Below are 25,478 nucleotides of genomic sequence, written 5' to 3' on the forward strand. Positions count from 1 at the left end.
TTAATTCAATCGTATTATAGGCACCTTTCTCTGTTAGCATTTTTTAATAGCTACAGAGTATTTCATTATATGGATGTACCACAATTTATTGAACCGGCCCTCCCTTGATAGAGAGGTGGTTCCTAATTTTTTTTTTCTTAGTCAATAAGCAAAATAATGGCTTTTTCCCATTGGACCTCAGTGGGGTCCCTCTGTGGGGATGGGACCTTGGTCTAGTCACTGATGCATTATACCCACAGCTCAGTGCCCAAGATGTAGCATGTGCTCAATAAAAATGATTGTGGGGCGAATGAAGACTAACTGAATGAACCACATGGTATCAGTTTGAGCCCAAAGATAGGATTCCTTAGGCAAAGGGGCAGACAAGCACTGAGTGGAGCCCAGGGGTCTAGGCCTGAATCAGAGTGGATTCAAATCCCGGCTGTCTCACATGTGTGACTTGAAACAGCTACTTAATCTCTCTTTGCTTCACTGTTCTCATCTATAAAATGGGTATATTACCCATTTTATAGATGGCATCTGCTTCATAGGGCTGCTGTGAGAATTAAATGAGTGACAACATGCAAATGTCTCCGCATGGGCTTAACACATCAGCACTAGAGAAAGAGAATTAGTAATAGAATGTGATCATCCCAAGTCACCCTTGTAAAAGTACCCCAAGGACGATGTCTCTCACAGGGCAACAACACGAAAACAAGGTTTTTCTGGCCCTGCATTTGTGGTGGTTATTGTTGGTTCAAAATTTGCTTCTATGGGGTCAGTTTTTCTCCTGAAGAATCAGCTTCCCCCTTAAGGAGAGTATTTATACACACAGGCTATCACCATGGAGACAGTCAACAGTAGGGAATCCAAGATCACATCACCTCTCCCTGGAGGCTGAAAGTAGACTCTCGGGAACATTTATTTTGTGAAATTGGCAGAGTGTCATTAACTATAAACCACTCAAAAGGGTGGCTAGGAAGATGAAAAAGACACCCTAAACTCAGCAATTGTGTAACATCTCCCCACTCCCGAAACCTGAAACTGTGTCAACTCAAAAGACTCAGGGCAAACACTTACCATGCAGTTTTTGACTGCAGTAAGTCCACAGTCCTTCTCTACCCCAAGCTGGAAGGTTGAGACCAAGTATTCAACCCGAGTGCTCACTGGAAACTGGGTGGAAGAGAGGAGGAAGGTAAGGAATGGGAGAACGTAGACAGAGGGCTTGGGGGATGGCCTGGCAGGCAGAAGTAGGAATGAGGTCATTACTATTTCCAAATTAAGGGTCATAGATGGTTACATCTTAACAATGTGGTGTTAGGGTCTCTGTGCTCTTCATAGGGGAGTTACATTCAAGCAATCATCAAAGTCCCCATTATATCTCGAAAATGCCATAGCAGAAGCGTCAATATAGTTCTGCCTTACAACATTATTTTCGGTGGCCTGTTTCTAGGCATCTGGTGTTCCCTGTCCCTAATTCCTCTGCACCTTGATTTGAAGAACATCTACTATCCTGGGCCTGGCCCTTCCCAGAGTGGGATGCCTTCCAAGGCAGGCTTGCCACTCCCTGCATGGACGTCCAGGGATGAGCTGCTGCTCTCTGACACCCATTCCACAACCTTGCCCTGCCTGCGCATTTCAGTTTTTACTTTCAAAACAGAACAAATGGGCTCTTGGTTTCCCCATGTATTTTAAAGGCCAACACAAAAATACTTTGCCTGAATTGGCCTACTTGAAATTGGGTATCTTTACTTGTGGTGGCAATCAAGATTGAGCCACTTAAATTTCTGCAGAGACATGTAGATATCCTCATGCCTTCTTGGGAAATGGCCAAGGAAAAGAGGATGATATCAATTGGCAGCTTTGGTGTAAGGATGGGGAAGGGTGGTGGTGACTTCTGAGAACTGGAAAAGGCTGTTTTCAGGGAGAACATTTGCATTCACCACCCCTCTGGCTAGATGTGGCCTGTGGCCATTGTTAGTTCTCGTTGCACTTGACCTTATTTGGGGAGCAGGTGTGTGTAAGAGAGGGTCCAAGGGCTAGGAGAACTGGCTAAGCAAGTCCTCCAGGCTCCTGTGGGAGAGATAGTACCTAAGGATACTATGGGCTGGTCCTATGCCTAGAAGAGATTGCATAAAGAGAGCAGAGTTGGAGTGACATGAAAAACATGGCAGACTAAGAAGCTCCAGCTCCTTACTCTCCCACAGAAACATTAAAGAAACAACTATGGTCTAGCTAAAATAACTATAAAAGGGTTCTGAAAAGCAGTCAAAGGTCCACAGCAACCAAACAAATGTCCAATTTAGAAAAACTCACATTCAAAATGGTAGGAAATTCCATGGTATTTTTACTTGCTCTTTTCTCATTTTCTCCTCAGAACAGCATGGTGTAGTATAAGAGAAACTCAGCTCCCAGTTCCTTCCCTTGAACCCAGAGAGAGTGGAGCAACATTTTAATCTGTCTGGAGGCCGCTTGAGGGATTGCTCCCCCTACTTTGCTTAACTCAGAGCTCAGATAGGGAAACATGTCATAGTTCATGTTTCAGGCTAAGAAAAGCTGTTGAAAGCAGGGGTGGTTACAGCTGCTAGGAGACTATAGACCTGTGAAAGTCTGAGGCTGGAGATTACAGGTGGAGGAATGCAACAGAACGTAAAAGACCTTGAGAAGAAGCAGGGGAGACACTCTTTGGGAAATTAAGGCATTTTAAAGTAGCTGTGTATATAGACTAAATAAAAAAGCACACCACACATGCACACACACACACACACACACACACACACACACAGGTTCAGGCAAGATGCATGCTCAGAAAACTCCTGAGAACTTAAGACTTCATTCACCCTGGAATGTGCCCTGTTAGTTAGTGGAGATCTTCCCTTAAATGGACTGGACAAAAACCTTAAAACAATCACTTTGAATATGCATAAAGAGCTAAAAGAAAACATGAACAAAGAACTGAAGGAAATCAGGAAAATAATATATGAACAAAATGAGAATATTAATAAAAAATAGAAATTATAAAATGAAATCAAACAGAAATTATGGAGCTGAAAAATACAATAACTACATTGAAAAAAATTCACTAGAGGTATTTGACAGTGGACTTGAACAGGCAGAAGAAAGAATCAGAGAACTTGAAGAGAGGTCATTTGAAATTCTTGAGTCTGAGGAGACAAAAAAAGGAATAAAGAATTGCAAACAGAATCTAAGGACTTATGGGTCACCATCATGCAGGACAGTACACACATTTTGGGAGAAAAAAGAGACAGGGGCAGAAAAAATATTTGAAGAAATAAAGGCTGAAAACTTCCTAAATTTGAAGACAAGACACGTGTCTATAAATCCAAGAATCTCAGAGAACTCTAATAGGAAACATCCAAAGAGACCCACACAAAGACATATTATACTCAACCTGTTGAAAGTCAAAGACAAAAGAACTTGAAAGCAGCAAAATAAAATGACACATCACGTACAAACCAGCCTTATAAGATTATCAGTAGATTTCTCAGCAGAAACCTGACAGGCCTAAAGGGGTGGGGTGAGTGCTAAAAAGAAACCAACCACAACACCTGTCTACTAAGAATTCTATAGCTAGCAAAACCATCCTTCAAAAATGAAGGAGAAACTAAAGCACCCCCAGATAAACCAAAGCTGAAGGAATTCATAACCACTAGGCCTGCCCTACAAGAAATGGAGCAATGTTAGACAGTAACTCAAAGCCATATGAAATAAAGACTTCTGGTTAAGGTAAACACATAGACAAATATAAAAAAACCACTGTTATTGTAATTTTGGTTTGTAACTCCACTATTTTTATAGGATTTTAAAAAACAAATGCATAAAAATAATTATAAATCTATGTTAATGGGTACAAAATATATCCAGATGCAGTTTATGACATCAGTAACATAAAATAGGAGATGACAGGACTGTAAAGAGGCAGAATTTTTATATTTGATGTCCTATGTTCATGGATTGGAAGACACAATATCATTAAGATGTCGATACTACCCAAAACTGGCTACAGAATCAATGCAATCCTTATGATTTTTTTTTTTTGCTGAAATTAAGAAATCCGCCCTAAAATTCATTTGGGCTTTCATCAAAATTGAAGACTTTTATGCATCAAAGAACACTATCAATAGAGTGAAAAGATAACTTACGGAATGGGATAAAATGTTTCCAAATCTTATATATGATAAAGGATTAATATCCAAGATACATAAAGAACTCCTACAACTCGACAATAAAAAAACCCAACGATTAAAAATGGGGGAAAAACTTGAACAGATATGCCTCCAAGTTATGCAAATGGCCAATGAGCACATGAAAAGATGCCCAATATCACTAGTCATTAGGGAAAAGCAAATCAAAACCACAAATCAAAACCACTTCACACCCATTAAAATGGCTATGATAAAAAAAAAAAAAGAAAGAAAGAGAAAGAAAGTAGCAGGTGTTGGCGAGGAGGAGGAGAAATTGGTATGCTTGTGTCTGATTAGTGGGAATGTAAAATGGTGCAGCTGCTGTGGGAGACGGTATGGCAGTTGCTAAAAATATTAAACATAGAATGACCATATGACCCAACAGTTCCGTTTCTGGGTTTCTACCCAAAAGAGCTGAAAGCAGGATTTTGTTTTTTGTTTTTTTTTTAAGATTTTATTTATTTATTCGACAGAGAGAGACAGCCAGCGAGAGAGGGAACACAGCAGGGGGAGTGGGAGAGGAAGAAGCAGACTCACAGTGGAGGAGCCTGACATGGGGCTCGATCCCATAACGCCGGGATCACGCCCTGAGCCGAAGGCAGACGCTTAACCGCTGTGCCACCCAGGCGCCCCTGAAAGCAGGATTTTGAAGAGCGATATTCATACATCCATGTTCATAGCAGCATTATTCACAGTAACAAAAAGGTCGAGTGGATAAGCAAAATGTAGCCTCGCCTACAATGAAATATTACTCAGCCTTTAAAAGGAAGAAAATTCTTCCACATGCTGCAATGTAGATAAACCTTGAAGACACCATGCTAAGGGAAATAAGCCAGGCACGGAAAGACAAAGGCTGTCTGCATCCACGTGTATGAAGTACCTAGAGCAGTCAGATTCATAGAGACAGAAAACAGAATGGTGGGTGCCAGGGGAAGAGGGAGGGAGCTGTTTAATGGGCTCAGAGTTTTAGTTTGAGAAGGTGAAGAAGTCCTGGAGACAGGCGATGATGGCTGCACAACCATGTAAGTGTACTTAATGCTACTGAACTGTATACGTAAAAATGGTTAAAGTGGTGAATTTTGTTATGTATATTTTACCGCAGTAAATTTTTTAATAAATGAACCAGGAAACAAGCATAATGGAGGGGGAAGAGTGGAACTGGGAAGAGGTGAGGAAAACAAAGGAGAAAAAGAGGAAGGAGGCAAGCAGGAAGGGGGAACAGGGAGAGAGAAGACAAAGGGAACAGGTGCAGACCAGGAGAAGTGGTTGCGTGACACAAGTCACAGCTTTCCTGCGGCGTGCGGTGCCAAGGGCCTGAGCACGTTCATTTCTAAGCTCTGGAAGGGAGGCAGCAAAATGAAGCCTGTCTTGCGCAGGATGCACTGGGCTGTATGTTTACCCTTTCTCTGCCCAGCTTTCCCGAGCCCAGGAGGGGACGGGATGTTGCAGAGATGTGAGAAGGTGCATCCCAGAAGTTGTCCTGAATATTTCATCTTTTTCAGTTCACCAAAGCCACTGAGAAAACACCTCAGTGCATTTACAGAGAAGAGTATGTCCCCTTTCCAGGCCACAGACCAGACCAGATCTCCAGGTGGTACGGCAAGAGGAGAATTGAGGTAAGAGGGAGTGGGGGGATTCTCTTCCTTCTTCTCCCTCTGCCCCTCCCCCTGCTCTCTCTCTCTCTCAAATAATAAATAAATCTTTATATAATCTGGTTAAAATTAAGAAGCCCCCCGCCAACATATACACAGAATAGAACCAAGCAATCAGAGAGCCATTTCCAAGGACTCTGTTCAGGTCTGCTGCTTGTGCGCCGGGGACCCTGGACATCGCCCTGCTCCCCCACAGCTGCTTCCGCCACGGGCTCTTCCTCCGAGGACAGCCAGCTCCCATCCCCACTTCACACTTCCTCCTTCTTAGGCAAATGCGCACCTGCTCCTTCAATCCACTCTGGATCGATGGGGTTAGCATCCCCAGGGAGGACCCCCTTCCTGTGCTTTTGCCCTAGGCAGGTATATTAATCACATTTTTTATGTTCTATATTTCAGATGGTTTGACATCTTAGGGGCCGTGCTAATCCTGGACAGACGGCCCTCCCAGGGCTGGCTAGTTCCCACAACAGTAAACAGCTTGCTGGAAGCATGCCTTTGGGATACAAACCAGCTAACCCAGAACCCATACCCCCACCACCTCTTTTCTACAAGGCTCACATGCCAAGCCAATATCCCTTTGCCCTAAATCACTCCAGGGCCGGGCACCGATAACCAGAGGCACGTCGTTAGCCCAGAGCCTGCTGAAATCATTCAGACTCTGCAATCCTAAACTTCTCAAACTTGCCTACCCTGCCTCACCTGTTCCTTCCCTTGGAAAACACACGGAGGCCCCGGGCCATGCTCTCTCCTGCGCCTTCTACGACCCTGGTGCTTCCCTATGTGGCCCTGTGTGGTGCCCTCTCCTCTCGGGAATTGAAAGTAATAAACTTCCCAAATCGTTTTTTTCCCCCAAGGCAGTTGTCTCTCTGTCACCTGACCATGCCTGATCAAAACAAAAATCCCAGGCACATCATCAAGACAGCAGGGCCATGCCCCAAACCGAGAAGAAAATCCTTTTCTCTTTCCCCTGTTGTGATGCCTCCTTGGCACTTCCCTTGGTTCATGGGAACCCCTCCAACTTGCTTTCCCTGGCCCTGGACGTGTGCTCCGGGCACCTGGTGATGTGGATCTTGGGAACCCCTGCCTCATGTCTGTGCCTGTCCCCCTCGTCTCCCTTTGGCATTGTAATCTGACTTATTTATGGAACCACCGCTTGAAATATTATGTGTAGCCGGCGCTTCCAGACCAGAGCAGACACAGACCTCCCTGTCTGCTCCAGACAAGAGGACGGGCATGGAAATCCACATTATCCTCCCCTGTAAATCAGCCCAGTCCTCCAAGATTCCCTTCCAGGGCCAGGAGGATTTTCTTTGGAAGGGCACTGATGCAGGCAAACGTCCCAGAGTAAGGAGGACATGGCTTTCTTCTCCTTGTAAATAACTCCCACCAAAGAAATCACTCCCCGAGTTTCCAGCTGAGGGAGCCATAAATCCTTTGCAGGAGAAGGCGATTTATGGAGCGTTCTCTGACTCTTCCCATAGTAACTGATTGAAATACAAGGTGCATATGTCAGGCTCGTAGTCAACGTCTTCCACTTGCCATGGAAATAGGCCCTGGGATGGAGGAGCCTAGAGACGCAGCAGAGGGTGTAATTTCAGATCACAAGGGCAGCAGTGGCTCTGACTCTTCCTAGCAGCTGGGTGTCCTGCCTTTCATTTCAATGCGTCCCCATAGCCCATGCTTGGGATGAACTGACTTGGCATGCGTCGGGGGCTGGGGCATGTGTGTGAAGGTGAGCTGTGTCTCCCCGGCAGTGGCCCCGAGGGCTCAGGCAGCAACAGTCACATCAGCATCACACACGTCCATGGTGGCAGCTTCGGCCTCCGGCCGCGGCCGTGTGGATGCCTTGCTCTGATCGGTAACACGCTCGCTGTGTCTGTCCCTCCAGGGGCTCCCGTACAAACACCTGATCACGCACCATCAGGAGCCCTCCCACCGCCATCTGATCAGCACCTACGATGACCATTACAACCGGCACAATTACAACCCAGGCCTGCCCCCACGTCGCGCCTGGAGTGGACACAAGCTGCTGTGGCTCCCAGAGAAATCGGACTTCCCCCTTCTTGGTATTCGTCTAATTTGGGATTTTGCCCTGTGCTGGGCTGGGAGGGGTCCACGGCTGCCTAGGGCTGTGGATGCTGAGAGACTCACACAGAGAGCATTAGAATGACATGCGAAGGGGAGAATCCTATGGACCCACAGGGCCGCTTCTTGCCACGGAGGTGACATTGGCTGTGTGATGAAGCCCTCACCTGGGCACCGAGGCCGGGTGGGTTTACCGGGAGCACAGGTGGCAGGAACAGCATCATTGCACTCAAATCCGTCACCTTTGCATAAACAGTGATGACCAGTTCCCTGGGGCCCTGCCCTGACGGAGCACCTGGGGACACAGGAGTCACCAACGGGGAGGAATTCCTGCCCTTGGGTAGTTGTCATTCCAGTGGGTCTCAGATAAGACACTGTTGATGGATAACTTAAGATCTGGCAAGTAACATCATTCTGGACCAGGATGTGCGCCGTGAAGCAAAGACACTGGTAAGGCACGCAAAGTGAGGCACGTACTTGTGAATCTCCTTTGGGTGGAATGATGAGAGATGGTCGCTCTGGAAGAGAGAGTTGAGTTGAGAAGGAGGGAGCCATATAGGAATGGCGGGGGGAGAGAATTCCAGGGGAAGAAATAGCAAGCAAAGATGTTACGCAGCAGGAGTGCAAGAAGACCACATCCGGGCTCATAGGCCAGCACCAGCCGTGCGGATTTTGTCCTTCCAGAAGCAACAGGACTTTGAAGGGATTTTTATAAGAGAGTGCCTTGATCTGATTTACATTTCAAGCTACCCTCATTCTTTGCATCCAACTTTTTGGACTCCCTACCCTTCGATGCAAAGGGACCTGGATTCAATGGTGAGCTGCTTGTCACTGCATTACTTTTGCAAGGGTTTCTCCTCCCGAGAAGTCTCACAAGCCAGCACTGCTCCCTTCCCTGCTAGGGGAGGACAGTCCCCCAGGAGCCGGCAGGGCCACCCTCCACCAATTATGGGGCTGATTTTTCTGAGGCCTATGTACCAGCGCCTGGTTCCTCCTGAGTATGCTGGGAGCACACTCCACGCTGAGCCAACACTCCTGCAAGCCCTTCTTCCCTCCGGAGCCCTGCCAGGCTTGGTCCCTGATACTGCAGCCCCGGAAAACCTCCAGGGCCCCACGCCACACATTCCCCTGGCTGGTCCATGCCCTGTTCACCCAGACTCTGGCTTCTCTTGCAGCTCCCCCTACGAACTACGGACTCTACGAACAGCTGCAGCGGAGTTGGCTTGCGCCCAAGGCTGCCCCGAGGGAGAGCATTTACACCTCGTCCTACCCCAGACCACCACCTTACGCTTTGTCCCGGCGGGAACATGCCATCCCCGTCCCTCCCCCTCGCCTGCACCCTGTCCCGCGCTTCTGAGAACTGCCATGTGAGAGCAACGCAGGCAGAACCAACCGGACACCCACTGTGCTGTTCGTACTTGCCAGGCAGCAGGCGGCTGCAGACACACCCCGAGTTTTAAATCCGGCCCCGCCGAGGGGCCCTTAGAATCATGATCTGTGTTTGATGGTTCCTACCCTTCCTCCAAACCCTCAGCTTCCTTCCTTTTCCATCCCACAATTAAAGCTCTTTGACAGAATGGAGTGTCATGGATGTGCAGAATTCTGCAGAGTGGCACATGAGGGGAAACTGAGGCCCAGAGAGGTAACATGACTCCTGCAAGTTCTCACAGTGTCGTCCCTACCCTCCAGGAGTGTCTGGTCCATACAGAAGGGTATCTGACCACGAGATCCGCTGCAGAACTCCACGGAATGGTAGAATGTGGTTTTGGGAGGGCACCCCGCAGGAGCTGACCATTGTAGAAGGGTCTGGCATGCCGTTGCCTCCCCAGGGGTGCACCGAACCCAGGGCTCAGAGGAAGCAAGACACACAGCATCTCCCTTCCACCTCTAAGCTCTCCAATCCTTTTCCGGGTTTGAGGATGGGGGATTTTTCAGCGAGTGTTTCGGAGTGAGGATGGACCCGCGGGTAGAAGATCTGGGGCGCTGCCCTTGCCCAGGATGGAGTCCCCTGAGGCGCATTCTGTCACCTGACGTGGAGTCTAGCCTCCAGATGAAAACGGCCAGCCTGCATCTGCCCCGACTGTCAGGACGGTCTCCGAACGGCCTTCTCTGCCTCCTGCCTCCACCTGCTTACCTGTGTTCGCTACCGTAGGCGCCACACTCGGTATACAGTTGGTGCTGAATAATCCTTGGCTGGACGTACAAATGAACCATTGTCTCTTTTGATGCTCTTCTCTGGACCCACATGGTACCCCATTCACCACGACCCAGTCCTGTTCCACACTCTGAGCCCCTGTCTAGCTGCTTCCCCACACCCCTGCCCCAAGGTGGACCTCCGTCCAGACCCCAGCCCATCTTGATGCCCAAAGACCCCTTAGTCTTCCCAGAACTCAGCCACTCCCACTTCTGAATCGGAGAAAAGTGAGCCCCCCCTAGAATCCTTCTGGCAACAGCAGAGAGGAGGTCACTTCTCTGCTCCTCCCTCCTTTAGAACCCGGCCGTCCATCTGTGGCAGGGCATCAACACAATTCTGAGGCTCTGCCAGCCCCCCATCTCACATCTACCACTACAAGTGGTTGTTTTTTCTGCTTTGGAGAAAAAGAAATGAATAGAAGTATTTTTCCATGAATCTTTTCCTTATGTTTTTGGCACCTGCTTCACATTCTAGCAAATAATCAAGACCAAAAAAAAAAAAAAAAAAAAGGCAAGAAAAAAACGGAGTTAATATTTATTCTGGGTTGAACAAGCAGTTCCACAAAAGCCAGGATCTGGGCCTCAATGAGATTATTTCATTGATTTATCGCTACCACCATTCATGGTAGGTGCCCCAAGGTATGGATTAAAAACGTCATTTCTGTTTACAGAAATGGGAACAAAGAACAGAGACAATAGAGATTGGCTGGCCTGAGACTGCACGGGGATTGAATTCTGGAGCTTGGATTTGAACCTAGGTGGGCTTGTCACAGAGCATGCGTGCTTAGCCCTTGTGCAAAACCATCTCTTCAAAGAAATGAAAGCCTTGAGACCAGCTGGACGTGTCGGTCTGCTGTGTGATTGGCTCAGGGACACATGTGTGTGGTTGGCTGATTCTGGTCCAGAAAACATGTGACTCAAAGTAGAGGAAGCTGGGCTTGGGCCATCCCTTTCAAGGACACCTGCTGGCTCCAGGCCTCCTCTAGGTTGACCTCAGCACACTCTAGAGCCATCGCTCACTCCTCCAAGAGTCCGTTCACTGGCCCTGTTTTCCCTACCAGACTCAGAGTTCCCTGAAGTCAGAGCTGGGCACACACGAAGCGCTGAGTCACGTTTGCTGACAGAGTGGTGGGCAGGATGAGGAATGAGAATAAAGGAGGCTTGTCCAGGAGAAGAGCTCCAAGTGGTTGCCGGGGGCTGGCACCACGCTGGCCTTCCTCACACCTCCAGCAGCTGCTCAGCTGTCCCATAAACATTCTTTGAGCCATTGTTGAACTGGGCATTGACATCACAGAGCCTTCCATCAGGCAGAGGAGAGGGATCTTCAACAAATACAGGACAGGACAGAGTGATGTTGGGGACAGGTTTACGGAATTCAGGACCTTGGTGGCCAGTGTGCCATGAGGGAGATCATTGGGGGTGTACTGAAGGGAAGGGGTCTCGAGAGCAAGAATGGGGGCGTGGAGACATGATCGAGCAGGGAAGCTTTCCCCAAAGAAGGGTTATTTAGGCTGAGGCCAGAACACTGGTGGGAGGGGAGTGGGGGACTAGCCAGGTGCGGGAGCAGGTGGGGAGGGCAGAGGGGGTGGCTGAGGTCACAGGAACAACATGCGTGAGGCTCCACGTTGGGAAGGAGCTTAGCAGGTTTGTTCGAAGCCCGAAAGTTGATGTATGGGTTTCCTACTGCGGCTATAACAAATACCACAAACTTAGTGGCCTAAAGCAACACAGTTTATTCTCCTACGGTTCAGGAAGTACGACATCCACAATGGGTTCTTCTGGAGGGTCTAGGGGTGAGTGGCTTCCTTGCCTTTTCCTGCTTCGAGGGGACATCTGCACTCCTTGACTCATGGCCCCCCTCTCTCTTTCCAGAGCCCCAGGCAATGTAGCATCTTCTCTCTCTGCCTCCCTCCTGGGAGGACCCCTGTCATCACAGGGGGCCCTGGGTAATCCAGGATAATCCCTCTGTCTCAAATCCTTAGTCACATCTGCAAAGTTCTTTTGGAATATAAACAAACATATTCAGAGGTTTGGGGGATGAGGATGTGGACATTGGCTCAGGGTGGGGATGCTTTTCACAGTGGAACCTGGCACTTTAGGAGCCAAGCCCTAGCCGGTGCTGTCCCACTGGCTGGAACGAGCCTGCCCCCTGCTGGCCAATTCGACTCCTTTTTTATAGACTGCTGTGGTTTCAGGTTCAGGGTTTCTCCAGCATTAGCCATTCTGACATGTGTGGGGTGATGTTTCATTTCAGTATTGATTTGCATCTCCCTGATGACGAGCGGTGTTGACCATCTTCTCACCTGCCTGTTGGCCACCTGCATGTCTTCTTTGGAGAAGTGTCTGTTCATGTCTTCTGACCATTTTTAAATTAGATTATTTGGTTTTTGGGTGTTGAGTTGTGTAAGTTCTTTATATATTTTGGATACTAAACCTTTATCAGATATGTCATTTGAAAACATCTTCTTCCATTCAGTAGGCTGTCTTTCAGTTTTATCCATTGTTTCCTTTGTTGTGCAGAAGCTTTTTATTTTGATGAAGTCCCAAGAGTTTTATTTTTGCTTTTGTTTCCCTTGCCTCATGAAATATATCTAGAAAAATGTTGCTATGGCCGATGTCAGAGAAATTACTGACTGTGCTACCTTCTAGGATTTTTATGGTTTCAGGTCTCACATTTAGGTCTTTGAAATGAAACTCCATCTGGAGTTTATTTTTGGAGTATGGTGAAAGAAAGTGGTCCAGTTTCATTCTTTTGCAGGTAGCCATCTGGTTTTCCCAATACCGTTTGTTGAAGAGACTGTCTTTTTCCCATTAGGTATTCTTTCCTGCTTTATCAAAGATTAATTGTGGGTTGATTTCTGGATGTTCTATTCTGTTCCATTGATCTATGTGTCTATTTTTGTGCCATTACTATACCGCTTTGATTACTGTTTTGTAATGTAACTTGAAGTCCAGAATTCTGATGCCTCCAGCTCTGTTTTTCTTTTTCAAGATTGCTTTGGCTATTCAGGGTCTTTTATGTTTCCATACAAATTCTGGGATTGTTTGTTCTAACTCTATGAAAAATGCTGTTGGCATTTTGATAGGGATTGCATTGAATGTGTAGATTGTTTTGGGTAGTATGGACATTTTAACAATGTTTATTCTTCCAGTCCATGAAAATGGAATGTCTTTCTATTTGTGTCGTCTTCAATTTTTTTTAATCAGTGTTCTATAGTTTTCAGAGTACAGGTCTTTCACCTTCTTGTCTCTGAGGTCTCTGGAGAGACTGCAGGGGAACTGTGGTTACGTCGTTGCTCTTCCAGACCTGAAACCAACCTTGGTTAGGGGCCTTGGCTTGGAAACGTTCTGGGGCTGGAATCCCCCTTGCCCCTCCAACCCTCCACCACCAGGTATAAAGTACAAAATTAATCCGGGAGGCGTTTGCAAATAGCTGTTGAATGAGTATATACATGGTTTTATATGAATAGAATTCTATTGCATAGGCTATTCTGTACTTGATTTTATTTTTCATCCAATGATGTAATCGTCTGCAATCTAACATGGCCCAGCAGACTTACTTTTTATTATATATCTGCTCCCTTCCCATTCCTTTCAACCTCAGAAAGTCAGGACCAAGCTCTAGAGGGTCTCTTGACCCCTCACACCTCACATTTGCTCAAAGCAAGTCCTGCTGATTCCACCTCCAAGGCGTCCACAAAGCCATCCCCACTGCCACTCAAGGGCAAACCAGGATCCCCCACTGGGAGCTTGGAGAGTCTCCTGGCTGGTGTCTCTGCTTCACGGTTAACTGCGTGGTGGAACATAATCCAGCAGCGGTGGGGGGATGGGGCCGGGGAGGACTGGAAAGCATACATCAGGTCATGTCACCACCCTACTTACAAACTTCCAGTGATCTCCTAGCCAGCCTCTCCCCTCATGGCTGTGTTCCATCTGCCTAGCTGCTCTCCCTGTGCTTCCCCCTGTGCTTCCCCCTAGTTCAAGGTGAGACCAGTACGCCCTGCACCGGACCCTCCACTGCAGCTAACTGTGGGCCCACGGTGCCCCCTGGTGGCCAGAGACCCAAGATCGTCTGGATAGAGAGACAGGCGAGGAAGTACGTGAGCAAGGACCAGGCACTTTAGATTTGGAAAAAATTTTGGAAGAGCAAAAGCTTAGAAGACCCAGAGTGTTAGTGGGAGACAAGGGAGTCTAACAGTCCTGGCTGGGGTGGTGCCTTCTCACTGGGTTTTGGAGAGGGGGCTGGAACGGGAGGGCAGGTGACATCAGGATCGGCCGAAACCTTGCCTCTGCGACCTCTCATCAGACCAGCGTCCACGTCTGTGCAGGAGGGGGCACTGCGCTGTATCTGGGTCAGTTATCAAGGAACTTCCTGGGAACGTGGGCTCTGAGTCACCTTCTTCCCTCCAGAATGTCTCTCCCACCGGCAGAGACCCGGCGCAAGGTCTCTGTGGCAATGCCAGTTATGGGGACGATACCTGTACTCCCCGCTCGGAAGGTCAGGGGACAGCCTTTACTTTTCAAGACCCCTGTGACTTTCGCTGACTTGATTTGCTGGTGGTGCCTCTTCTGAGCAGAGGCCACGATAAGGAACAAAACCACTGCACAGATGACAAGTCCAGGCACCAGCGGGCTGGGTGTGTGGGTCCCGGGCAGGAGCCAGGACATGGAACCCAGCTCCTCGGGTCCCACTGCAGTGAGGCCCCTGAGGGACCTCCCCCTACCGCCCAGACCCCAAGTCCCCTGCCTGCTTGCCCCCGCACCCCGTATTTCCCCACACTCCATTTGTCTGTAGGGCACACTGTGTGTTGCTGACCTCACGATTCATATGACAATTATTCTGAGAAATTATGCCCAGAACTCGACAGGAAAGAGAAGTAAAGGGATCACATTTTACCATGGAAGAGACGGAAGCAAGTATTTGCACCTGGGAACGGTGTAGCTGATTAAACCAAGACAGCGGAGGGAGAAGGTGCAGCTAGAGTGTGGCCTGGCGCCGGGGCTGACCCCCGCCAGTCCGATCAGACCAGCTATGTTTGGATGGCGCGCACACTAACAGTAGAAGGAGAAAAGAACCATCATGAAACTCCTCACCACTAGCGAAAAAGCATTGCTTTCCTAGGTCAGCAGTTCTCAAAGTTTGAGTGTCAAGACTCCTTTTTTTTTTTTTTTTAAGATTTTATTTATTCATTTGACAGAGAGAGAGACAGCCAGTGAGAGAGGGAACACAAGCAGGGAGAGTGGGAGAGGAAGAAGCAGGCTTCCAGCAGAGGAGCCTGACGTGGGGCTCGATCCCATAACGTCAGGATCACGCCCTGAGCCGAAGGCAGACGCTTAACGACTGAGCCACCCAGGCGCCCCATCCACCCAGGTGCCCCGTGAGTGTCAAGACTCCTTTAGATCCTTAAAATGTATCACAGATCCCAAAGAGCTTTTGTTTTGGGGGGGTTGTGTCTATTAATATTTGCCATATTAATTAAAATGGAAAAATTTTAAGAACATGTATATTAATGCAATTACATAGCATGGTACCCAACCTATGACCTATGAAAATATAAACGCTGTATTTTTATCAAAAGCAGTTATGTTTTCCAAAATTAAAATAATTTAGATGAAGTGTGGCATTAAAAAAAAATAACAGCTTTATTGGGATATAATTTACATACCACACCATTCATCCATTTAGAGGATGGAAGTCCTCTTGGACTACGGTGTCCACGTGTGTCTACCTCTGAGGCTGTCTGGTGACTGAACTGGTCTGTGCTCTGACCGGTTTGCTCCCCTACAGCTGGATCTCCACACGTCCTTCCCGGTGAGCGAGATGGTTTTAATCAGATCATGGAAATCTTTCCATGGATTCTGTCTTTGTTCCAAGTCCCAGGTGATCTGCCGGTGCCCCTACCCAGGCTCCCCTCCCTCCTGGGCCGCTGTCGGTCTCAGGCTCCCGTTCCCATCTCCCAGAGATGCATAACAGAGCAAAGTGTCTAAGGAAAGGGATGAAGATGTCCCAGGAGCAGTGACATGGCAAGAAACTTCACATTATCGGAACTCTTGGGGATACTTCGTGACATTGGCAGCACAAAAGATTAAACGTGGGAGGCCGAGCCGAAGTTAGGAGTATAACAAACAATTCACCAAAGCTTAGAGAAGACCCTTGCTCCCTGTCCCCAGTGAAGCCATGAGAAGGTGATCACTGTTCAAACTACTCTTGATAAATTTTTTTACAAGGACAAAAAGCACTTTAATTCTCAGTGTTTTAAATGACATGGTACTAAATAAATATTAGTTTTACTGGTTTTTTTTTTCTCTATACATTTATAACCACAGTAAGAGAGTTCTTAAAAATTTTTGAAGGCCACGGGATAATCATAATTTTTCCCATTGATTATTAGGATTGCTTTGTACTTTCGGCTTGCACGCACTTTTGCCATCCCGCACTGCTGTGACCGGGGTGTGGGTCTAACTGCGTTTAATCTACTGTTCAGTTGATGAGTTTTTTGTATGCCTTGATGGAAAGTAAGGTCTGCACATAGGAGATAACGCTGAGAGCTGGACCGGGTCACACTTGTTGGCTGTCTCCCCGTCACCCAGAATAGCTGCTGGCACACCCGGACATCCAGGGAAGACTTTTCTTTTTTTAATTGAGGAACAATTGACCAATAAAACTGTATGTAATTAAAATACACAGTGTGACGATACACAGGTCTACATGTGCCCTGATGACCAAGACCGGGTCATGAACACATCTGTGCCCTCACACAGTTAACTCTGCGTGTGTGAGAAATGCTTAAGACCCACTCCCAGCAGAGCGCCTGGGGGTCTCAGTCAGTGAAGCGTCTGCCTTGGCTCAGCTCATGATCCCAGGGTCCTGGGATCGAGCCCTGCGTCGGGCTCCCTGCTCAGCAGGAAGTCTGCTTCTCCCTCTCCCTTTGCCTGCCACTCCCCCTGCTTGTGCTCTCTCTCTTTCTGTCAAATAAGTAAATAGAATTTTAAAAAAAAGACCTACTCCCAGGAACTTCCAAATATACAACACCGTCTTCTTAACTGCGGTCACCAGGCTGCACATTCGCTCCTCAAAGAGATATGAGCACCCATGTTCACTGCAGCGTTAGTCACAAGAGCCAAGATATGGAAGCAGCCTAAATGTCCTTCGATGGGGGAAAGGGTAAAGAAAAAAAAAAAAACAGGATGTATGTCCAAAATGGAATATCATGCAGCTGTAACAGAGAAGGAAATCCTGCCCCGTGTGTCAGCGTGGATGAATCTAGAGGGCATTATGCTAAGCGAATTACGGCCAGACAGAAAGCCTCCTGCTCTCCCACCCCCACGTGACCCCCTCCAAGGAGGAGAAGCAGCAAGTCGCCCGATTCACCTCTCAGGTCCTCCGGCTGCACTGCCTATGGAAGCTCTCTATGGAACCTCCCTCCTTCCTCGAGGGCCGCCTGGACCAGACGCTCAGGTGAGGGCTGGCAAGCCCGGGTGGTGTCACAGTGAATGCGACACGGGGGTGTCAGGTGCACTGTCTCATTTGCTGCTCTATCTTGAGTGTGGCATCGCACAACCACCCACATAAAGGTTCGGGGCTATGGCAAGAGACACCTCGCCAGGAAGCTACGCACTGGGAGGGGGGCTCAGATACAGTGAGGGTGGGTTTGCGAATTCTCAAGATAAGATGACTTAGGGAAACAGGAAAGGGGAGAGGGCATCGAGGAGGGGGAGCCACAGCAGACCTGAGCATCTCCACAGGGGAGCTGTGTGCTCAGCAGCTTCGTGAACACGCAGGAGTCTGTCTCGACTCCCCCATCTGTGAAAGGTTTCACGCTCCAGGTCCGGGAATGAATATGGGGGATGCAGGATTCTGGAGGCAAGAGAGTGGCAGCAGAAAGGATCATGAAAAGTGGTAGAAGGTGTCCTGATGATGCGGGGGTGTAAGGGATCCCCGCACACTGGCACCCCTGGTTGAGGCTGGGGGACCTTGCCCAGGTTTGGTCCTTCTCTGCCTCCCACTAGCCTCGCCTGGCTCAGAGATACGGGGGCCTGAGGCCCGAGCAATGGCCTGAAGGAAGCCTGAGTTGAGAGCATGTATGGCCTTGTATCCCAATATTAAGATTCAGGGATGCCCACCGTTGATTGAGACCCCGTGTCAGACTGAGCCTCTTCTAGCCCATTCCGTTACCTTCATTCATTTCCATAAGTACGTCGGAGTCTGTTGTCCTCTGCTTGACAGATGAGGAAAGGGGGCTTTAAAGATTTTGTGAACCTGACTTAGTCCCGTAAGTGAAGGTGGGAGGCCCCAGCCCAAAATGAGGCTGGGGTCCTGGGTACTGACCTTCATCAGATGGTCACAATGACGTTGGCCTTGGACAAGTCAGCTGTCTCCCCTTTGAGGCCACCTGGACCCCCACCCCCCACCCCCCGTTCCCCAGGCCTGTTTGGTTTCTCCCCAGGTGCCTGAAGACCCCTTTGGAGACCCTCTCCTTAACCAACTGTCAGCTCACAGAGTCGGACTTGGCGCCCCTCCCCCAGTGCCCGAATATCAGCCAGCTGAAGGGTCTGGATCTGAGCGGCAGCAGCCTGACCGGTTTCAGCCTCAAGCCTCTCCAAGTGGCAGCCAGGCTCCAGGACCTGGGCTTAGATCTGTGTGGACTCACGGAAGCCCACCTCGGGGCCATCCTGCCAGCCCCGAGCCTCTGTCACCAGCTCCAGACCTTCAGAGTCAGTGGGAATGTCCTCTCCGCGGCCATGGATGGGAGGCCACTGTACCACACCGCCCAGCGGCACCACCTGCACCCAGAGCTCTATCCTGCCCCTCTGGAGAGTTTTGGCGCTCAGGGAGCTCCCCACCTGGGGATGTTTGCCCAGGTTCAAGCTGAGCCGACAGAGATCCTGAGGGACTTGGGGTTGCCCTGGACCATCTGGCTTAGCACCAGCCCCTGTCCTCGCTATGGCGCGAGATATTCTATGATTTAGAGCCCATCATATATCCCTGTTCTACGCCTGCCTGATTGGGCGCATGCGTCTATCCACAACTGTCTTCTGGGCATTTGGAAACTGAAGTCTAGGACCTAGGTGCATTGCATGAAAAGGGAACACGGACCCCCGGTTTCAGATATCTGTTCAGTGTGGATGGGAGAGGGAAGGTGACCCAGCGGGAGGGCAGGATTGCGGACACAGAAGCCTTGACTCGGGGAGTCGCTGGGACCTTCACGGATATGTGTCCTACAGTCAGAAATGTGAATCTGAATTTCTGGAGGGAGATTTGAGCTTGAGACTCACATGTGGGAGTTATCCCTGTGTGGACCCTTGTAAAAAGAGGGTAGGAAATAAAGAACCTCAGTGTAAACTCTCCGGTGCCTTCCATGATCAATTAACTGGTTTCTCCAAGTCACACTTCAGGAAGCTCCAGCTGCTGATGGAGAAGAGCCGTACTGAGTTGTCCATGATCAGAAACTCTGTAACCGCTGTGGTGGGATTTGGCCCCAGGAACTCACAGCATGTTTATGATTTCCTCCAGTTCTTTATTCTTTCCGGGGTCTCTCTTGACTCCTTGTTTCAGGGGCTGTTGGGTGGGTCAATACAACAATTGGAACATGTTAAGTGGCCAATGAGCCATTGGAGACCCTCACTGCTGAGCCAGATGCTGTGACCCTGGACGTGAACCCTCCCCACCGTTCTCCAGGTGGACCCCGAGGCCTCAGTTCCCGGCCTTTGTGGTGAGAAAGGGCTTCACTGCACAAAGCAGGGCCAATTCTGGAAGGGACTGTTCACACTGCAGATTAACTGGAGCTTCTGGGCCTCACCAACCCATGCCCTTCACAGGTGGGTGGTCGTCCTTGAACTCAACGAGGTGGCCAGTAAAGACATTCAAGTTCCTTTTAGCAAAAGTACTAAAATCCTACAGGCATGGAAACTTAGTATTTCTACACCACATTAAAACAAATAATACCCCAGGGCTAGGCCATGTCAATGAGAAGCGGACTTTATTCTCCTAACACCTCTCTTCCCCCACCAGGAAAGACTAGAGCAACATGTTTTGAAGTCAGTATATTAGGATATGTAACAAAATACCTCTAGGCAGTGACTGACTCCCTTGCCTGTGGTAAGACAATGTCTTGGCCAGGTTTTCTTGACCAACCAATAGACTGTATACAGATGTGTTAGAATTGGCTCACATGGTCACCGCAGAAGTCCACTCTCTGTCATCTGTGAGCTGGAGAACCAGCAAAGCCAGTGGTATGACTCAGTCCAAGACTGAAGGCCTGAAAACCAGGGGAGCAGATGAGGTAACTTCTAGTCTGAGGCCAAAGCCCTGAGAAATGGGGGACCCCTGCTGTAAGCCCCAGAGTCCAAAGTCTTAGAAGCCAGGAACTCCAGGTGTTCATGGGCAAGGAGAGAGAGAATTTGCCCTTCCTTCCCCTTTTTGTTCCATTCTGGTCCCCAAGAGGTTGAATGATGCCCAGAATCTCTAACCTCAGTGTACTGATTTCAAACGCTAATCTCTTCCAGAAACACCCTTACAGACATACCCAGGATTAATGTTTGACCAGCTATCTGGGCATCCCTTAGACATGGTGACACCAAAAAATCATCACAGTGACTCAAACAAAAGCACCCAAAGGAAGGCTCCCCCGCTGAGGATTCAGGGGCTGGTGGTGTTGATGGGAGGTCCTTAGGCAAGAGCCTCAGTTTCCCTATAAAAGGAGTTTTCCCTGTATAATGATGCACACACACCCACCTTATCCAGTTCTTGTAGGATCCAATGAGATGATGTACATAGAGGGCTTGGCATACAGTAAGAGCTTAATAAATGAGTCTTTCTCTTCCTTTCTCTTCCTCAATCTTCCTTTCTAGTCCTGACAGCAGGAGGAGAGCAGGACACAGGGCATGCCATAGGATTCAGCTTTTACATGTGGCTACTAATGAATCGTAATTCACGCAGGCAACTTTAGCAGCAAGCACCAGGCATATGAAAGACTGTATTTATCTCTAGCGATGCTCAGATAGACGGTTCCAGTCCTTGGGACTTGTGTGCCACCTGCTGGTAGATCCAGGTGATACAAGCTGGACCATATTGTTCACTCTTCTAAGAAATCTGTCATGAACTGCTATTTGAGTATAAATATCTGTGTTGTGATATATAAATGTTAAAGATATAAATTGCCTTTAAAGGTTGTAAAAAGAAATTTGGTGTTTTTAAAGAATGCATGCAGATATTTAAAAGAATTTTAACTTCGTTTGGTGTCTGTAAACAAATGAGACTTTAAAACTTGAGTTTAAAAATCTATGAACAAGAATTGTTTCCTCTGTTAAAAAATTAAAATCATAAAATTTTAGAGCTGGAAGGTTACAGTTAAATTTTTAAAAGGAGACTTTAACTTTTAGAGCAGTTTTAGGTTCATAGTAAAATAGAGAATAGTTTCCATCTAACTCCTACCCTCCCTCGCCCCCCACAATATGCAGCCTCCCCACCAGAGTGGTACACATATCTTGGTTGCTTCCAGACTTTGGCAGTTATGACTAAAGCTGTTCTAAGCATCTGAGTGTAGGTTTAGGTGTGGACATAAGTTTTCAGCTCATTTGGATAGACAGATGGCAAGGAGCAAGATTGCTGGATCAAATCATAAGGATATGTATTACATTATGTTTTTTCCCCTTGACAACCTCACCTGTTAGAGATTGCCCCATAAAGGGTAGGGACTGTGTCTCTATCACCCTGTGGTCCCACAGCAGAGCACAGAGCCTCACATGTGGTTGTAAATGCTTATAACTGCATGGTGCATGGAAGTCTTTATCATCAGTTTATAGCTAAATGTTTTTTTCCACTAAAACGCAAATTTGGGGAAAGCCAACATTAGCTGGGTACCAATGAAATAACTAAGTTGGATATGCAAGGAATAGCAGGTGGGATTCTGTGGTCACTATGTTTGTACAGGTAAATGGTACATGTTTTCCCTATTTTTTATGGTTTTGCTCAAGTAATACAGACTACATTCTCAATGTAAAACATTATGTGAATACAGATAGAACAGACATCTCCCTGAACTTTCTCTTCATCCCAGGCCCCTCTCCAGAGAGTACATTTCCTTGGTTACTAATGATGCTGTCCACCTTTTCGTGTGCTTACCTGGCATTCGTGTATCTTCTTTTGTGAAGTGTCTGTTCAAATGTTTTGCCCAATTCTTTCAGTCTTATTATTATTGAGTTATAAGAATTTTTAAATATATTCTCAACACAAGTCCTTGTTAGATGTATATAGCGAATATTTTCTTCCAGTCTGTACCTTGTCTTTATTTTTTCAGTGGAATCTTCAGAAGATCATACATTTTTAACTTTAATGAAGTCAAATATATCAATTTTCTCTTTTATCACTTGTGCTTTTGTGCCCTATTTGAAAAATCTTCATTCGCTCCAAGGTTGCAAAGATTTTATGCTAAGTTTTCTTCTAGAATTTTATAGTTTTAGCTTTTGCATGTAGATCTATGATCCATTTCAGGTGAATTTTTATGTATGATGTGGGGTAAGCTTTGATATCTATTTTGTCCCCATGTGGATATCCAGTTGTTCTCAGACTACTTGTTGAAAAGGCTTTTCTGTCCCCATTGAGTCACCTTGGCACCTTACCAAACTGATCATATATATGGGGTCTACTTACGGATTCTCTGTGGTGTTCAATTAATCTGCATGCTGGTATGATTACTGTAGCTTTATGGAAGTCTCGAAATCAGGTAGACTGAGTCTTCCAAAATGTTCTTTTTATAAAATTACTTTGACTATACAATGTCATTTGCATGTCTATATACATTTAAAATAAGCTTCTCAACTTCTACCAAAAAGCCTAATGGAATATTTATTAAGATCCCACTGAATTTAGAGATTTGGGGAGAATTGACATCTCAACGGTATTGAGTCTTTTAATGCATGAATATTGTGTAGTCTCTCCATTTATCTACGTATTCTTTCATTTCTTTCAGCACTATATAATAGTTTTCAGTGCACAGGTCTCAAGTATATTTTATTTTATTTTTTTAAAGATTTTATTTATTTATTTGACAGAGATAGAAACAGCCAGCGAGAGAGGGAACACAAGCAGGGGGAGTGGGAGAGGAAGAAGCAGGCTCATAGCAGAGGAGCCTGATGTGGGGCTCGATCCCAGATCGCCGGGATCACGCCCTGAGCCGAAGGCAGACGCTTAACCGCTGTGCCACCCAGGCGCCCCCCAGTTCTGGAAGTTTTAATAACAGCACTTCCATTCACCCCCCCCCAAGTGTACTGGATTGGGCAATCAATTGTAGGATCACTCTGTAACACTATACCCTATATCATTTATGTGAGTTAAAAAATATATACACACAAAATGACACAACATGTTTTATAAGGACACATGCAAATTCAAGGTTAGGTCAAATAGTAGAGTGCTTATCTATGGTGGGTAAGGGGGTGGAAATGGGCAACAGGAATAAAGGGGAATAGGTGTAGATGTATAACTATACCCCTTTGAGAGAGGGGGAACATCTCAGTTACGGCAATGAGCTATGAATGAAGACTCTAGAATAGATCAGTTCTGCTCTTGAGTTGGGAAGAAAGATGGAGGAGGGAAGATGCAAATAAAAGAGAAAGAAGAGAGAAAAGAAAAGAAGTAAAATACAAAGTTAGTAACTCTGTCCTGTCAAACAGGAGAAACTAATGCCAACTATCCCTCTCCCATTTTACTTTATATTACATTATTGAGTTGGATTTTAATTACCCCATGTTTTGTACCCCCAATTTGTCATTATTTCTGTTTTACACAGTTAAGTTGGTTTAGGATAACAGTGTGTTTTCTGATGTCTTTATTTACCATCTCTTTTTGAATCTCAGACCTTTTAAAAAACATGATTTACTTTTTCATTCAACAGAGCTGGGAAACTCTCTCAATCCTTATCTTAAAAGGCTTCTGTTCCACCACCTTCCTGAAAAGGTTTCCTGAATTTAGAATTCTAAGATGACAATTATTTTCTTAGTGATTTTAAGATCCTATTCTTATTTGAAGGACTTTTAGTTTCCACTGGTGGGGCTGAGAAGCCAGTTGTAAAGGGAATTGTCATTCCCACGTAGTTATTGTTTTTTCTCTTGGGCACTCTTGAGATAAGCTTTTTGTCTTTGGTGTTCTGGATTTCATATATCTAGGTATGGATTTCCTTTCCGTGATTCTGCTTGGGATTTATTGTGGCACCTGGGTAGCTCAGTCGGTTAAACATCTGACTCTTGATTTCAGCTCAGGTCATGATCTTGGGGTCTTGAGATCAAGCCCTGCATCAGGCTCCGAGCTGAGCATGGAGGCTGCTTGAGATTCTCTCTCTCTCCCTCTCTGCCCCTCCCTGCTTGTGCTCTCTCTTTGTCTCTCTCTGTCTCTCAAAAAAAAAAATTAAAACAAAAATAAATATTCTGCCTGCAATTTGCTTGCCTTCCTGAATCTGAGGTTTGGTGTCTTTCACCAATTCTGAGAACATTATAGTTTTTATCTCTTGGATAAAGAGCTTCAAAGAGTTCTATTTGCTTCTATTTTTTTTAACATTTGTCTTTTTCCTTCTTTTACTAGCATCTTTTCTAAAGTGTTTGGTTCCTTTATGTTTTTGTTCATTTCTAACATCTTATGTTAGAGCCGTTTCCGGACTCTTCTATTACCTGAAGCTTCCAGGATTCTAATCCTCCTGATTATTGTGATTTGCTGACCCTAGCTCCCGGTGGGATATTCTAGAATGAGTGTTCTAATTTTGGTTTGTGGCCTCATCTTCATCAGGGCTTCATTTGTGGGAATGTCTTCTAGCCTGTGTTATTCGATCATCCCCCAAGGTCAGTTTGCTGCTTTGCTTTCTCCAGGTGTCCCAGTGATATCAACGGCATGGGGCAAGTTGTAATTTTGTTATTTCTCATCTTGGAGTTTCCTAGACCACACAGGGAATTTAAAATAGGCCCCAAACCTACCCAAGGAACAGGCTGGAGGACTGAATTTATGAGGGGAGGAAATTATTTTTTTCCTATCCAGAACCATCCCTGCACTGGCAGGTGGACTTTTAGAATCCATCCTTGCACTGAAGGTAAATCTTGATGGCCCAACTTTATGTAGTGGTATGAATTCCAGTTCCCTGTGCTTTGCAGACTAATTTCCTACCTGTCCCCCATGTGGGTCTTAAAACCCAGGCTGCTAGGTTACCGGGCTGCTAAAGACCCCTGCACCACATCCTCCCTTGCCTCTGGCAGCCCTTACGTTGGCTCAATTCTTACCACCCTAGTTTCAAGCTCTGTGTTGTTCCAACAAATAAATGCTTCCTTTCCCCACCCCAGCCCATCAGCTCAGCTAGGCATTACAAACACTGTACATTAT

At 46.9% G+C, this 25,478-nt stretch overlaps 2 protein-coding genes across 2 annotated transcripts; both read left to right on the forward strand.

Moving 5' to 3' along the window:
- The first annotated feature begins 1,051 nt into the window (after nt 1-1,051).
- On the forward strand, nt 1,052-10,625 carry CFAP107 (cilia and flagella associated protein 107). The gene is made up of 3 exons (XM_057305412.1): nt 1,052-1,174; nt 5,687-5,800; nt 7,725-10,625. Exons 1-3 carry the CDS (start codon nt 1,061-1,063, stop codon nt 8,004-8,006), a joined length of 510 nt encoding a protein of 169 aa, XP_057161395.1. The 5' UTR covers nt 1,052-1,060; the 3' UTR covers nt 8,007-10,625.
- A 1,257-nt stretch (nt 10,626-11,882) lies between these two features.
- Nucleotides 11,883-19,084, forward strand: LOC125283086 (putative PRAME family member 26). Its single transcript, XM_048222061.1, has 5 exons — nt 11,883-11,907; nt 14,093-14,229; nt 15,903-15,926; nt 17,458-17,573; nt 18,562-19,084. Exons 1-5 carry the CDS (start codon nt 11,883-11,885, stop codon nt 19,082-19,084), a joined length of 825 nt encoding a protein of 274 aa, XP_048078018.1.
- The last annotated feature ends 6,394 nt before the right edge of the window (nt 19,085-25,478 follow it).

The sequence above is a fragment of the Ursus arctos genome, unplaced genomic scaffold, assembly GCF_023065955.2.
Source record: "Ursus arctos isolate Adak ecotype North America unplaced genomic scaffold, UrsArc2.0 scaffold_32, whole genome shotgun sequence".
Taxonomy (NCBI): domain Eukaryota; kingdom Metazoa; phylum Chordata; class Mammalia; order Carnivora; family Ursidae; genus Ursus; species Ursus arctos.